The following is a 15933-nucleotide window of genomic DNA, read 5'->3' as shown; positions in this document are numbered from 1 at the left end:
ACAAGCACCGAAAAAACTGGGAAGGCAAAGGTTTGCTTCTCTTGCAAATTCCACATAATTGAATGTATGTATGGAGCATCTTCTGCAACACACAGCCAGATCCATATACAGGGTCTCAGACCAGCCAGTCAATGATTGTCAGATAGGCAAACACCAAATTGGGCATAGAGACCAGAAAGGTTATTCAATAGCTGATCAAATTTGCCTAGCTTCAGCAACTGCCAGAAGAGAACAAACATGAGAACAGCCATCAACCTGTGTATAATCTGTTACAGATAATTAAGTCCACTTTATTCCTGAATGAGAGCATCCCTTGGGGGTTTAACATGCTTTATCTTTAGGTGCATTGATTTCACATCTTTAGCTGATTTGCCTTAAATTTCCTGAGTATTCCCATGGAGACATGGCCTTCGAGAAGGACACTGTCTGTTCTTGAAGTCTTAGTGATGACAAATCCCATTGCTAGGATCTGTGCAGGAGAACAGAAAAACTTGTCCGTTCTTACCTGATTGCTTCCTTCCTTCTACTAGGAAGGCCCTAGGATCTCGTCCATCCTGGTCAAATTGACTTTAGAACAAGAGATCAGATTCCTGAACCGAAGTAGAGCCTGTTTGCATTCTCTTCAGCAACTTAGGCTATGTCTACACTTGCAGAGTTTTTGCTCTGTCAGTTTCACCGGTGATAGGGAAAAGAAAAGTACTGGTTTGTGTTCTCACATGCTTCCACAGGCGTCAGAGTGTGTTTACATTTGCAGCGCTGCCATCGCTGATGAGAGCAGCGCACTGAGGGCAGCTATCCCACAGTGCAGCTCTCTATTTTGATGATAGGTCTTGTGGGAAGGGGTGGGTGTGTGATCGCGGGGCATGTTGGGTCCCTGTCCAGCCTCCTCTCCCCAAACACTGATCAGCTCCAGTAGCTCAGCATTGCTCCAAACAGGGGATTGTTTGCTCCATGGAATAGGGGTCAAATGATAAGTGAGCACTTGCCTAGAAAACAGGAAGGGAAGTTTCAAAGTTCTGGGGGCTTTACGGTGGAAGGGTGGATGTCTGTTTACCTGGCATCAGAGCAGCAGAGCCGCTGGCCAGAGCGGTCACCTAGGCACTGTGGAATATCTTCGGAGGCTAAAAGCTGTGTAAACAGGAAGAACGTGTCTTCACTTGCACATCACCGCAAAAGCATTACCAGTAAGAGCTGTACGCCTCTCGTGGAGGTGGTTTTCTTTTTGCGGTGAAACTTCTGAGTTTTACCACAAAAAGTCATTGGCAAATGTAAGGAGGAGTCCGGTGGCACCTTAAAGACTAACAGATTTATTTGGGCATAAGCTTTCATGAGTAAAAAACCCACTTCTTCAGATGGATAAAGTGAAAATTACAGATATAGGCATAAATATATATTAGCACATGAAGAGAAGGGAGCTACCTTACAAGCAAGTGTAGACGCTCCCATGGTTTTTGCGCACAAAAAAAGCCATTTTTCAGCTTTAAATGGCAAGTGTAGAGATGCCCTTTAAATCTAAGTGACACACAGCTTCCCTTCTAGCTGTTTTGGTTCCTTGCTATGTTGGAACACAGTAGCTTTAACAATGGATGTTACCTCATACTGGGCAGATCGTTAGTGGTTGGAGGGGGTGCCCCTTTCTGTCTTCGATGCAGATCTAGTTCTGCTCCCAAAACTGCAAACAGGTCAAAAACCTACTTTCAGGATCTGTGAACTTTCATATGAGAAAAGCAATTGTCATATAAGGATGGATAAATATTATTTCTTTAAGGCCTGTCATTATATAAGGTACTATATAGTACTTATACATTATGGGGAGATTTTCAAAGGCACAAAGGACAGTGAGGTGCCCTAATGCCCTTTTTGCCTTTGAAAAATTTCACCTTAAGTGCCCAAGATCCTTTTGTTGCTGTGTTTTTAATTTGAGCCATCAGATTGAAGAAACTTCGGTGCAGTCATGTTTTTGTTCTGTATTAATTCTGCCTTTATCAACTATACTTCTAGTTCCTAAAAACAATCTGGCAACTGGTTCTGTTCTTTTTTCTATATATTTCATAAAAATAAAACAGAGATACCTGTTTACACACGGTTTTGTGATCATTCAGACTGCATTTAGAGATGTGGTCCAGTTTTTATATTTCCAATCTGACTCCTACATCTTTAAGTCTTTTCCTTTTACCACCTGGAGTGGAACTGGCTTTCAGTAATTCTGTTTATTTTGGGCTCCAAATTTTTTTTTTCAGCAGCCAGAGACAGTCATACTGTTTCTTTATCTGCAGTGAGTGATTCAGGGCTCGAAGCTATAGTTTTTATGCAGCACCAGGAAGTTCTATATTAGAAACAACTAGCGTGAATAATCTTTCTGGCATATTTTCTAGACAATATAGTAACTCTGGACGAGAGAGCCAAACAAGCCTTTAGTCCAAAATACTTCTTTCAGCACCAAGGCTGCGTGCTCATTGCCACAGGCAAATACAAGAGTTACAGGTCTAGGGCTGATGGACATACAAATGCTGAGATATTATTGTGTCATTGCTTACATAAGGAAGAGCTGCAAATGGCCTCCATTTTAAAGCACTTTTAAAATAAGCTCTTCACTCTGTTAAGTCAAAACTTCTTGTCTAATCAGAAGAACTGAGAGGCAGCCTAAAAAATTTAGTACTAGTTCGTGTCACTTTCACTCAGTCAGTGTTTCACTCTTTGCACAGAGATATGGCGTAGTGCTGGCACAGAAAATTAATTGGGCATTGAGAAGTTTTATTAGGGCGTTTATAACGCATTTATTAGGTAAAACTGGTGGATAATAACTGCAGCAGGGGTACAGTAAGTGCAGGTGCAAGCTTCTATATGATATGGGCAAATGTCTATTACTGTAAGACCTGTACCTGTCAAATCTTTGGCTCACTGCTATGAAAAGAATATCTTACTATGACCACAATTCTGCAGACTGTTTGTTCCCCAGAGCAGCCTTATTGTAGCTATTCCAGTGCTTGCCCAGTTATGTAGGGAGGGCGAACAGCTTGACCAAGGGGAAAAAAGTGGAATCTCCGTATGGCGTACTTAAATACCTTGTTTATCTTATTAGTAAAATATTGCAATAAAAACCCAAAGATGCTTCCCCCCCGCCCCCCGTCAGAATCAAAACCCCATTGTGCTAAGCACAGTGCAATACATTCCAAGATGTCCCTGTCTTAAGGAGCTTAAAATCTGTCAATACTTTATGTTCAAGTGGTACTACAAAATGTTTGGAAGATGAAGAAATGAATTCTAATTAGATTTTTGAGGGCTATTCATCCCCTTTAGAAGAGACATTTTTCAGACAGATGTCCTGGGCCTTTGTTGCCTCTGCTCCACAATGTGGAGGGGAGTGAATGCTCAATAAATGTCACTGTGTCTGGAGCAAAGATCTTAGAAGAAGATCATTGCATCCGATGAAGTGAGCTGTAGCTCACGAAAGCTCATGCTCAAATAAATTGGTTAGTCTCTAAGGTGCCACAAGTACTCCTTTTCATTTTCTGTAGTATTCCTCTCCCTTTTGCCTGAGCCAGCTATAGTGACATCAACATTTCAAGGAAATAAAGACATCTGTATGGATAGGACGAAGTTACTTTTAAAGGACAGCACCTCTTCAATGGTTCAAAATCATGCATTTGATACAAATGCAAGGTATAATCATTTGCCTAAATATGGCTAGTAAACAAAACACTTTTCTAATCAAAAGCTGCTTTGTAACTACTCATTGGATATGGATTGTGGAACTTTAGGCATTAAGGGATCTCCTTAAAGTGCAGGGACAGTTTATCTGTAATGGCCTTCTTTTTCAGATGAGCATGTTCCCTGTGTCTCTCCCAAATACCAGGAAATGCACAGTACCTAAGTTTCAATTGGTTTCACAAAATAACTTATTGTATACAAGCGTGTAGAGGACAGACCCCGATGGCCTAAAGTCTGTCGTCATTTTTCTTTTTCTCACACACAATGACATATTTCTAACTGTACTATGACTATAATGCCTGCATCTTTCTAGTGTGTGTGACTTGGAGACTGTGACGTAACATCACTTCTTCAAGCTGTTTTGACCGTGGTCATATGGGATTACATATAAAACACTTCAGTCTGCGAAGAGGAGCAACAATATATCATTCATTAATGTTGCTGCAAACTTCAAATTCTATATCCCATAGTTATACCAAAAAAGAACAGAAATTTGAGTGCATCTGTAAATAATAGTTTTTCCCACCATGTGTCATACTTGCTCATTGCCATAGCACTCAAAGTCCAACGTGCTTTAAATGTTCTAAGACACTAGCAGTCAAATAGAGCTATTGCCTACCTCCAATACATGGGGAAAACTGTCTGCAACACCAGTATTGTAGAAGTGAATGTCTATTAGGATAAGTAGGAAATGTTTTTCATTTCTAATGTCTCTTTATCCTCTTTTCATCTTCTTTCTATTGCTCTGAAGAGCTTTTTTTCAAACTTTACAGCCCTAATTTTGATAAATAAGTGTTCTACAAGAGAAACAATGAACTAGAAAACCCTGTTTTTACTTTCTCTTCTTTGTATCGGGGACAGGGAGAGCATTTTTATCAAATACTTACCTGCCACAATCTGATTCCAATAAAATAAAATAGTTTATTTTTATGTTTCTATTTATTTATTCCAATAAAATAATTTTTAATGATTTATAACGAACTAACAACTTTCAGATTTACAAACTCAACATGTATTTGGAACAGAAGTATCTAGTACAGTGGTGGGCAATCTGTAGCCTGCTGGCCGCATGCGGCCCATCAAGGTAATCCACTCGTGGGCCGCGAGACAGTTTGTTTACATCCACGGTCCGCAGTTCCCATTGGCCGGGAACAGCGAATCACTGGGAGCTGTGGGCGGCCGCTCCTTCGGACTGTCAATGTAAACAAATGTCTCATGGCTGCAGGTTGCTCACCACTGATCTAGTACATGAATTATGTTAATCTATGGTACATTGACTAGTTTTAGATGTGTTCCAGTTTATTCAATAACCAGACTGAGCTCCAATGATCATTGGCTTGTAATGTGTTTAATTATTTAGGCCACAGGGTTTTGTAGCATATATCCTTGGAATATAAACGTAAGTGGGGGTAACAACTGATGGATGGGATCACAATCGGGATTTAATGAGCATTTTCTGTGGCTTCAGGGCTAGATTAAAGACCTGGTAAAAGGAACATCCTTGCCAAGTGTCGTTGCCATTTAATAGTTCTGGAAATGTTGTTGTTGCATATAAGTGACATGTCTATTGTGTAGCCTGGGATCAATGTAGGGTGCAAAGTGCACCTGTCACAAATAAGTGTCATGGATCCACAGGATCTGGGCTATGCCTCAGCTTTTAAACAGTCCCTTGGAACAGCTCTTTCAGTGTGGCAGGCCTCCAAGGGGTCCCACTTCTCCTTCAGGGTAGGACCTGCAGCCTTACCGCTTCCTAGACTGGAGTCTCTGGATTCAGCCGGCTTTACTCTGTGAGCTCTACTCAGCAAGCCCCGTTGAGACAGACTCCTGGCAGAGACTTGTAGGCTCTTCAGGGACTAATGCATCCAAGCAAGTGTTTGGAGTGACACCCAACCAGTGCTTTCAAGACAGTAGGATTTATTAGTCAGCTGGAACACACAGCATTGGAAGTCCTTAGGTTAGCATTGAGAAAAAAAGGTTAAAGCATAGCCCATTCTGGTTAAGCCAGAGCAAACCACCAGCCAAGTTGTAGGGCAGTGGTTCTCAAACTTTTTTTTCCGCGGACCACTTGAAAATTGCTGAGGGTCTCGGCGGACCACTTAATGATCTTTCCAAATGTTGTCTGTACCGTTAGCTAACTATTGTAAAACGCTTTGGATAAAAGTGCTATATTAAGAAAACCCTTAATAATAATTAACGTTTTTTGTGCTCTCTTGCCCCTGCTGCAGCAGCCCCGAGCTGGGGCTGGGAAAGACTGGGCGGTCTCCCCCGCCACAGCAGCCACAGAGCTGAGGCTGGGAAGGAGGGCCATCTCTCCCCCTCAGCCGCAGCCCTGGAGCTGGGGAAAGTCATCTCTTTCTCTGGCCGCTGCAGCCCTGCACGTCCCAAATTCTCTCTCCCCCCCCCGCCCTTCTCACCCCACAGCCCCTTCCCACCTACCTTCTATTCCCCCCCAAGTCTTGACAACCTTTTTATATACCTCTTCCCATTCCACCCACATATATCTGGGATCATAACTGATCAAGTCAAGTCACCTTGCATGTGCGTCTTCTCCAGGGTCCAGGCACCTAATTAGTGGAGCCATGTCTGTGCAGTTCTACTAATTAGGTGAGTGGCCCTTCATTCTCTCGTGTGCAGCTGCCCAGGTGTGCACCTTAGAGGGAACCCAGACCACCTGAATGGAGCTTGCGGACCACTGATGGTCCACAGACCACAGTTTTGAGAACCTCTGCTGTAGTGGATTCCATGTCAAGCTCTGTCTCTCTGTGACTTCTTTAGTCAGTCCCAGATGAGAGCTGCAAACTTCTGCCAGAGCCCAAGCAACTCTATCCTCTCCTGGTCATAGCTCAGTCCTTTATTGCCCAGGCCGGCCCATGCTGTGTTCACAACCCCCCCGGCTGGTGCTTCCCACTGTTAAGTTCATTCATTAGTCATTTGAGCTTGCATTGTGTCTCAGGTCTCTGTGTTGATCTGGGTCGGTTTCAACTAATTCTTTAACAACTCTATTCATTCCACCCAGACAGTGAGGACGGATGAATGGACGGACACACAAGCGCGCACACACATGTCTCTTAGTCTGCCCTGAGAGCAAACTTAGTCCTTCTCCCCCCCCCCCCCCCCACTCCACTGGGTAGCAATGCAAAGTATAGAGGGAAACTGAGGTGCACATGGGATTCCTAAAAACTATTGCAGAAAATGTCCACTTCACAAACAAGTTATTTATTTAATTAAGAAGATGAAGTTGGTGCAGTGTATGCACACAAGCTTTGAACTTTACTTAAAACAGACAAATATAAGTGAAATAATAAAAAGTGTAGATAAGCATAAGAATAAGATAAGTACAATAAAATGGTTTTCTGGATTGTTCATTCTTACTGCGTGTACTTGCCACTTTATGGAGACCACTAGAAACAAAGATGGAAGTAAAATTAAGAAGAGATCACCCCCAAGAGGAAGGTGCTGGGCCAGGCTTCCTACCCGGTTGTTCTGTGTCACCATCTCAGTGTCACAGCTGGTCTTGACAATCTTTTTATACACCTCTTCCCATTCCACCCACATACATCTGGGATCATAACTGATCAAGTCAAGTCACAGCCCCGGATTCAGATCTGGTATTCCGGGAAGTGTTATGGTTGACATTTCTGACCGTTAACCCAAACCTTTGTCAGTCCCTTTTCCAATAGTACACCAAAGCAGGCAGTGAGTTCTTCTTGCAAAAGCCCCTAAAACGCTACCATCTGTTTGTTTGTGGTTTGCCTGTTAAGCACCAGATGCATTTTGAAACAAACACAACATACATATTGCTAAATTTTATTTCCTTAAGTCAAGTTCATCATTCTGTAACCTTTGGTCAAGCAACATGTCCATGCTATCTTATAGCAACTGCCAGTTTCTACCAGGCCTCAGTCTAGGCCCTTAACACTTAATGCTAAAGACCTGTAGCCAGGCCTATTTTTCATACATACATTTTGGTTCTTCTACTTGCTTCTATAGCGTCAATAATTTCCATTATTTCTGTAAGCATGCTTAGCAGATAGATTATATTTTAACCAAAATTGCAAACCCTCCTTGATCAGGTCAGGGGTCAACAATTGTTTCAAATATTAGCCAAGGAAATAGTTACTACAAAGGCCAAACTTTTAAAGGACTAGTGAGATTTGGATAGTACAACTCCGCAATAAGAGGCCTTCGCTACATGAAACAAAACTGTGAGGTGATTGCTGCTTCTGCACTTGACATTCATTTTGGTCACATGAAGTATCTAAGGCATATCAGCCCCTGGAAAAATTATTTTAGCTTTAAGGATAAGTTCTATTTTTGCTAAGTCTAACCTTGATGTTAGTTGCTATACTTTTTTTGCTAGGTATTGAAATTTAAAAATAATGTTTTCTGTGTTTGAATTCTGAGCATGATGCATATAACTATATAGGTAGCTATGTGATCAGAGGAAACCATTTATGTTATGGTGGTCAAGTGAGTGACCCTATCCCGCTCTGCATTTCCTCTTCCTACACATAGCCAGTCCACTTTTAGAAAATCTGATGCACTGTGTTCCCTTGACCTGAGATCCTAGGGCCCCAAGTTAACACTAGGGTAATGGCCTGCCAAAGTTTTATATTAGAGAAGAATTGTTTGAATGGGAAACAATAGCTGGATTAAGAATCTCTTTCCTCATCCAAAACAAGTTGCAGGCCCACACATCACAGAATTTGATGTAAACTAGTCGGGACTCCCTGAAACCTAAAGCTCTTCATACAGCGTGTAGTATTATTACGGGAAACCATTTTTTTCTTTGAGTGAGCTGGTCCAGAACCAGTACTTTCAAAAGCTTACTTGTCATGAAGGTATTGGTGCTCATCCACAAACACTTGAATATCAAGGTGCGTATAATAGAGTCCTTGGTGAATTAGGTGGCCCAGTGATTAGTGTACTTAGTACCCCCTTCTGGTGGGTCCTGGTCTTCTATTCAGAAGTGTGGTGGATAGGCTGTGTGAGCCCCTCCTGTCATGGGGGCAGTGGTAGGGGAGCCCAGTTCCACCCACTCCACCTCTCTGGCCGCTGAAAGTGCCCTCTGAGTTACACTCCCAGGGTCACTTCCCATCGCTGCTTTTCTCTTCTCGCTTTCAGTCCCAGATAACGTGAAGAAGAAAAACAAAAGGTAACCGAACTGTCAGCCACAGCCACGCTCAGCAAATTGCCTTACTCCTTCAGGGAGGCTTCTCCAGTGCTCTTGTCAGGAGCCTTCAGGGCAGGTCTGTCCTCCTCCCCAGCCGCCCCACTTCTGAGCATGACTGCTCCTTTTTCAACCCAGTTGGCTTGTGCTCTGCAGGGCTGAAGGGGTGGGGCTACCTGGCCCCAGTTCTGTCCTTTAACCCTGTCTGGCCTGGGGTGGGGTTTGTATACCCTGCCACAATGCTGAGTATTTATAAGGTGCTTTAGATTGGCATTTCTAGCACTAGCAGAATAAAATATAATGAAGTTAAAATTGCTGCTTAATACTATCTTGCTTTTTTCCATCTTCTCTGCATTCAGATGGTATAAAGCGTTAGCTTCTAGCTGTACTAGTCCTCAAAATATTGGCAGCCAAAATATTATTCCAGGAGGTGGGGGAAGCCATATGGTAATTAGAAGATTTGGTTGGCAAAGCACTCAAATGTTTGAGTGTTTTATATAACATTGGATGGGGTCTGCAAAATTGGGCAGGAAATCTCATCAGAATAAGCTTTTGTGATTGACTTTCAATATTTCCTGCTTCCAGTGAGACTAGAAGCATTAGCAGAACAGCTTTTCTTGCAGAATTGAACTATTTTTGCTTCTGATTTCAGCCAGAACCAGGAAATGAAGTGGGGAATAAAAAATGAAAAATAAGTTACCCACGCTTTTTCTAACGTTAAAAGTTCTGGGCACAAGTTTGGGTTGTTTCTTATTTTATACAAACCAGTTCCCATCCTCTCTAGTGTTGTTTGTTTTTCTCACCTGATTGTTTTGAAAAGAAACCAATTTGTATGGCAACATTTGCCATGTAATAAAGTTACAGGTAAATCTTTAAGTATTCTCAATTTGATGCTGCTGGATTTTTGTACTTTCTGATTTTTTTTTTTTTTAAATAATATTGTGTATATTTTCTGCTGCAGGATTTGTTGCTGCTTAGTCTTAGTCATAGTCATTGGCAGCACTTTCTCTTGAAATATACTGCCACTTTTCTCTAAGATCGAAGAATGGTCTTTTATGCATGGTGGCTTCTGTCTATGGACAGCTGGATTATCACTCAAGCTGTCCCTAGCAGGAGCCAGAACAGGCAGGACAGGCTGATGTTTTTCAAGATGCTTTGGAGTTTGGATGAGCTGAACCTTCCATTGTTTCTCATTCTCCTTCTTGCTACTCGTTCTCCATTCTGCTACTCACACTGTCGAATGTTGTCAGTCGTTACATTGTGCTGCATGGTTTTTGTATTTAATAGAGTGGTATGGCTGAAAAATCAAAAAGAAAGACATATGAAAACTGATCTGTTCCTCTTCGGCAATCATATCAGTAGCAGTATGTGTGTCTGTCTTGTGACAGAGACTCGTTCCTTTATATGAAAGGCAGCTTCAACTGATTCTTATTCCCTCCCTCCCCCCTACCATCTAGGATAATGGCAGTCTGGTGACTTTCCCAGAGACATCTTGGAGCAAAGGAAGTTGTGGTTGTAGGACATACTGTTTCCTCCAGCTTATACACTTGGCTGGTGCAGCTTTAAGTAAATGCCATTTAATTAAAGTGGCTGCTGAGAATAGGTCTTCTACAAGCTGTATTTAAGCACAAATTAATTTGCAAATTCCACAGATAAAAGTTGCAATCCATGGTTCTTGTTTGAGTCCAGTACGACTCCTCTCCTTCTTCCTGGAATAAAAGTAAGATAGCACTCTTCTAGCCTAGATCCTCCAGAAGAATTGTCAGGTAGCTCTAGAGCCTCTGAACATTCATCAGAGGATATGTTTCCTCATGTAGAATTTACCTAAATAAGCCCACCTAGTAAAAAGAATCCTGAGAAGAGCTAGATTGGCTCACATTCTCAAATTTTAGGTGCATTTTCATCCAGGAAAGAGCAGGCACAGAGGCCAAGGTTTTGATTCCTCCTACTCTAAAAGGATCTTTGTGCCATGTCAGGCTGGCCTTTGCACTTTCCTCTAGGAGGCGGATTCTGATATTTTAGCTCAAACTGAAGAACAGTTTGTAACAAAGTAGGTAACCGTGCCAAAAGGGTGCTTGGTAGAGTGGAAGGGGAATCAGTTGCCAAAAGTCTCCTTAAATTAAATAAATAAAACTCCAAAATGTATGCTGCACAGTTTTCCAAAAACAGGCCTGGAAAAATTTGTACTAGAATATTAAAAGATTTTTGGCTTCCAGCAGAATAGAAAAGCACAGCAGTGTGCCTGCTTTTTGCTTTCTGTTCCTCAGTAGTTCAAGAGGGATCAATCAAGTACTTTTGGACTCAAATGGCTAGATAATTATCGTTAGGCCTAAAATAAATGCCAAAAGAAAACTTTAGGGCGCAGACTGGAGCAACAGACTCTGGAATTAAACTACATGACTTAGGTTTGCATTACGCCTTTGTGCATAATGCTTTCCACTGATTCACAGTGAGGTGTAATTTCAGTTTGTAATTGGCAATCAACATTTTGCTTCCTTTCTGTCTTGGCGTCTTCACAGAAGTGCTAGTAGTATTAGCAGTAAGCAACTTTTCTAAATGATCAGAAAAGCTCTTTTGCTAGCACAAACAGCTGTGTACAAAGTGGTGGAAATGTTTCACTATCTGGGGTTTATAGTCAACCTAAAAAAAGTTACTGGTACTTTGTTTCATCATCAAAGCCATTTTACCACCTGATCAGTTTTGGTGAGGAGACATTACATCTAGGATTGGAAAAGATAATGAAAGTTGATGGAAGACCTCAAGAAAACTGAGACAATGGGTATTCTGATGGAGCCAGTATTTAAGAAAGACATGGTACTTAAGGAATCAGAGCCTCTTGTCTGAGCATAATTCTGTAGGCACAGTTCTTGTCTAACCACAAATATCATAATGCTCCATGAACAACCCTGTCTTACTCAATATTTCTAGGTGCAATTCATCTTGCTGACTTTAACCTGTCTTTCTAACTGGAAACCTTTCTAACCTAGGGAGGTTGTGGAATCTCTATTACTGGAAGTTTTTAAGAACAGGTTAGACAGACACCTATCAGGAATGGTCTAGTTATTACGTAGTCCTGCCTTGAGTACAGGAGACTGGACTAGATGATCTATTGAGGTCCCTTCCAGTCCTACACTTCTACAATTCTGGGAATATATACAGCGTACCATCAGCTTTGGAAATAAGAATAAAAGCGAGGAAAACATTGCATTATATAAGTAACTACCTTTTTAATGGTTCGTTCTTACCTATTTTCCAGAGAGCAGAGTTGACCTCTGATAAAGACCTATATCTCGACAACAGCTCTGTTGAAGAAGCATCAGGTGTCTATCCAATTGACGACGACGATTATTCTTCTGGGTCCGGCTCAGGTAAGACATGTCTCTTTACATTTTTTCATCTCATTGTAACGTTTTTTTCTTCTTCGGAAAGTACAAGAATGTCTGTCTAAACCTGAAAGCTATTCATCACCTTGAAATTATTGCTTTAGTTGGGAGTCCAGGGCACTTGGCTCTATACATGCATTGTGCTGAGCATCTCTCCAGATTTATCCCTTATATTTTAACTTTGTGTTCTTATGCTTTTACTACTCAGTTTGTCCAATAGCTATATCATTTTACTGAATTTCCCTGTATCTTGTCTATAGTGTGCTGAGCTTTCTAGAGTTTAGAAAGTAGAGATTTGGGCAGGTGTTCTCTCCCCCATGGGCAGATTTGAATCCTAATTGGGTATCCTAATCTTTGATATTAAATGTTTCTAGCAGGATACTAGTTTAATCCAGTCTTATTTTTCTTGTACACACACACACATTTAGATAAATGTTGTTAATAAATCTATTTACATCTTTTTAATAGAAGTCTAGATATTGCCATACAAATCTGATAGCTTTTTCTGATGTAATTTCTCCTTATAAAGTTGCAGGTACAGACTGACAGGTCTGTTTTGAGGCCTTTTGGACAGATGTAATCAAATGTAGGCAAGGAAGGTTATATTGTATGAATTACATTTGCATTACAGAGAGACTGTGTGGCCAGAAGTGCTCTGTGTAAGCTCAAAGTGTGTCTCTTTCACCAACAGAAGATGGTCCAATAAAAGATACTATCTCACCCACCATGGCTCTCTAATATCCTGGGACCAACATGGCTTCAACAGTACTGCAAACCATTTTAATATAATATAAATATAATATAAAATATAAATATTTTAATAAGTGCATGTGATTAAAGATAAGTAGTCCAAAAATTACAGAGAAGAAAGTAAGTACTAATACTAGAAAATATGACCCAATGAAAGCTGCCCTGTGCTGGTTCATTATATGGGGAAAGTTTATTAGAGTCCACGTTTTACTGAAATCCTCAGTAAATCAAAAACCAGCCACTTAGCTGTGCGCACACACACACTATTATACCCGTAAGTAATAATGTGTGTGACTTAGTGAAGACCAGTCAAATGGCTGTGTGCATTGCCTGGCATGTGGCTTGCTCCCTGATTCAGCAGAGGCTAGTACTTAGGAGGGTGCTGTTTCCTCTCTTCACCCTCAGAGTGCAACAGGGCAGAACTTCAGTGCATGGTTCCCATGCTCAGCTTCACAGATTGCAGCCTAGCAGATCAGTGCTGAAAGACCAGGGCATAGACATTCTGATTCCTCTGGCCATGCATATACACCTTCCCCCCCACCCCTTGTCCTTACTAGACAGGTCTATGCAACCCACATCGGCGCTGGATGGGCAAGACCCTTTCCTGGACCAGTGGGGCCAAGTCCAGAAAATACCTAGTGAGCTCCAGATCAGCTAGCTCCTGAATTGCTACTTCTAAACCTGTCCTACTATGGATTCTAGTAGGGCAGCATGTTCCTCTGAAAACCACAAGAACAGATTCCCTTCAACTGATCAACCCAAGAAGAGTGGACTTTAGGGACTGAAATGGGTGCCACTGGAGGCCTGAAGGAGCACAATACTGGACTTCCAATATTGTCTTGGACACTGAATATAATTACCTCCGTTACTGACATTTTATTTGTCACCATGTGCTATAGCACCATCACATTTGGTGTTGATTACTTGGGCATTATGAACCTCTGCACCACTTATTTTAGCACGCTGTCTCTGTTCTGAGATCATACACAGTACCAGGGGATCTGCAGATTACAACAGAGTCGAAGTTGTTGTTGCTCTCCATGGTGCTGAAAAGTTCTTTGAGTGGTGGCCCTATGGATACTCCACTTTGGCTGCGCGTGCATGCCGGGCACCTTTAATCGGAGATTTTCAGTGGCAGTGCCTGTTCGTCCCATGCATGCACTCTACACATCCTCCTGCACTGCACTAAGGTTACAGAGGGCTGTGCGGGTAAATTGCCCTCTGTTCCTTTTCAGCCACCTTGGCCTGAGGTGGAATATTCAGTATAACTGCGTTTGTCGGTCAAGCGTGCCTGGGCTACTATGTTAGCATTAGAGATTAGATTAGTTTGGTGTTTTATAGTTAGTGTTAGTTTTTATAGAGCATTGTTTTTGAGGATTTTTTGTTTGTCCTTTCAATTCTCTGTCCCCACCGCCTTCGTGGGGAAGTATGCCAAGATCACCAGGATTCAAATGTTTCTTCCTCAGCTTCCTACATCCTCAGCTTAACATTCCCTTAGACCTTCTAAAGTAAAAACTTTAGAGATCTCTGAAAGGGGCTCTAAGAAAAGGAACTCTGGATCGCCTCATAAAGAACACTCACCAAAAAGACTGAAGTCTCCTCATAAGTTGACTATCTCTGAGCCTTTGGGTTCTCAGCCCAGTACTATTGAGTCTCCAGGCTCCCCTGGGAGTGATGGCACAGCCAAGTCTCTGGGCTCCTCTAAAAGCCATGGTTCCAGCCACACTCCAGTAGCTAAAACATCTTTGATAATGTCAGGACATGATCAAGGCATTAGGGAGAGACAGTTTGCTCTCAGCAAACCAGTACTGACCGTCACACTCCAGCCTCCAGTACCCAACATAGTGGGGCCCTTGGTACCTCAGAGAGCTAAGTGGCCACCTCAGCCTATTTTTGCCTCAAATTATACCATCTGCTTCCTCTTCCAGAGGCCTGCCTAAATAGACCTTCACCTTGATACCATTAGTTCATCTGGTACCGCCGGAATGTAGGAACTTCAGGGACCTATCTGTGTCAGAGGAACTGGAGTCTCCCCTATTGAGGGGTACTAAGCCCTTTTTGGTACTGAGATCTGCACAGTTACCACAATTGCACCTTTCTCTGCTACTGCCTGATTCACCACCACTTTCTGGTGAAGCTCTTCCTGTGGATGATGATGAGGAGCACATCTCTCAAATATCTGACCAGGTTCTCCTGTTCACCTCTTTCTGACAGCTACAAAGAAAGAGAAGATGCTTGGGGGAGACATTATGAAGGCCTTCCTGGGTGTATGAGCAGCCATAGATGCCACCCCTTATTCCATGTGGTTCCCCTCAGTGACCATATTGTTAACAATTCTCTAGAGATTCTAGCCTCGCTTGCTGGAACTGCAGAGACTGATAGTCCCCTTCCCATCTCTTTCTCCTCAGTTACCTGAACAGTAGGAGGAAACATTTGAGGAGCCGGAGCTCAGGCTGCAGACCGATATCTCATCTGCCCCTGATGACACTGTCCTGACTCTCCCACTCTCTCTGGCTAATGACTTTAAGCAGTTCAAGACTTGGTAAAATAGGTGGCAGATTCTTTACAGGTACCCTTTGAAGAGGTCAAGGAGTCATAACACAAGCTGCTGGATATTTTACAGGCAGCATTGTCTGCTCAAGTTACCCTGCCCATTTAATGAGGCACTTTTGGATACTGCCAAGACTATCTGGCAAATTCCAGCAATGGTACCACGCACTTATCAGCGGGCTGATAAAAATACTGTATCCCATTCAAGGATTCTGAATTATTTTCCCACCCTTCTCCTAACTTATTGGTCATAGAAGTTGTCAATGAACATGGAAGGCAGCATCACACTTAGTCAATGCTGTATGACAAAGCCCAAAAATGCCTTGACCTTTTTGGACACAAGAGCTACTCCTTAGTGACCCTGCAGTT

The 15933-nt window shown here is 42.2% G+C and overlaps 1 protein-coding gene across 2 annotated transcripts in view; it reads left to right on the top strand.

Moving 5' to 3' along the window:
- SDC2 (syndecan 2) overlaps window positions 1–15933 on the top strand; it is a 96683-nt gene that overhangs the window by 67727 nt on the left and 13023 nt on the right. For both annotated transcript variants that reach the window (XM_084620040.1, XM_084620041.1), the window contains exon 2: window positions 12138–12249. In XM_084620040.1, the coding sequence (XP_084476166.1) occupies window positions 12138–12249 (112 nt within the window). The remainder of the gene's footprint in view (window positions 1–12137; window positions 12250–15933) is intronic.

Source organism: Lepidochelys olivacea (genome assembly GCF_965140295.1).
Source record: "Lepidochelys olivacea isolate rLepOli2 genome assembly, chromosome: 2".
In the NCBI taxonomy this organism is placed as follows: Eukaryota; Metazoa; Chordata; order Testudines; family Cheloniidae; genus Lepidochelys; species Lepidochelys olivacea.
Note: the sequence above shows the minus strand (reverse complement) of the source record. Positions and strands in the feature narration are given on the sequence as shown.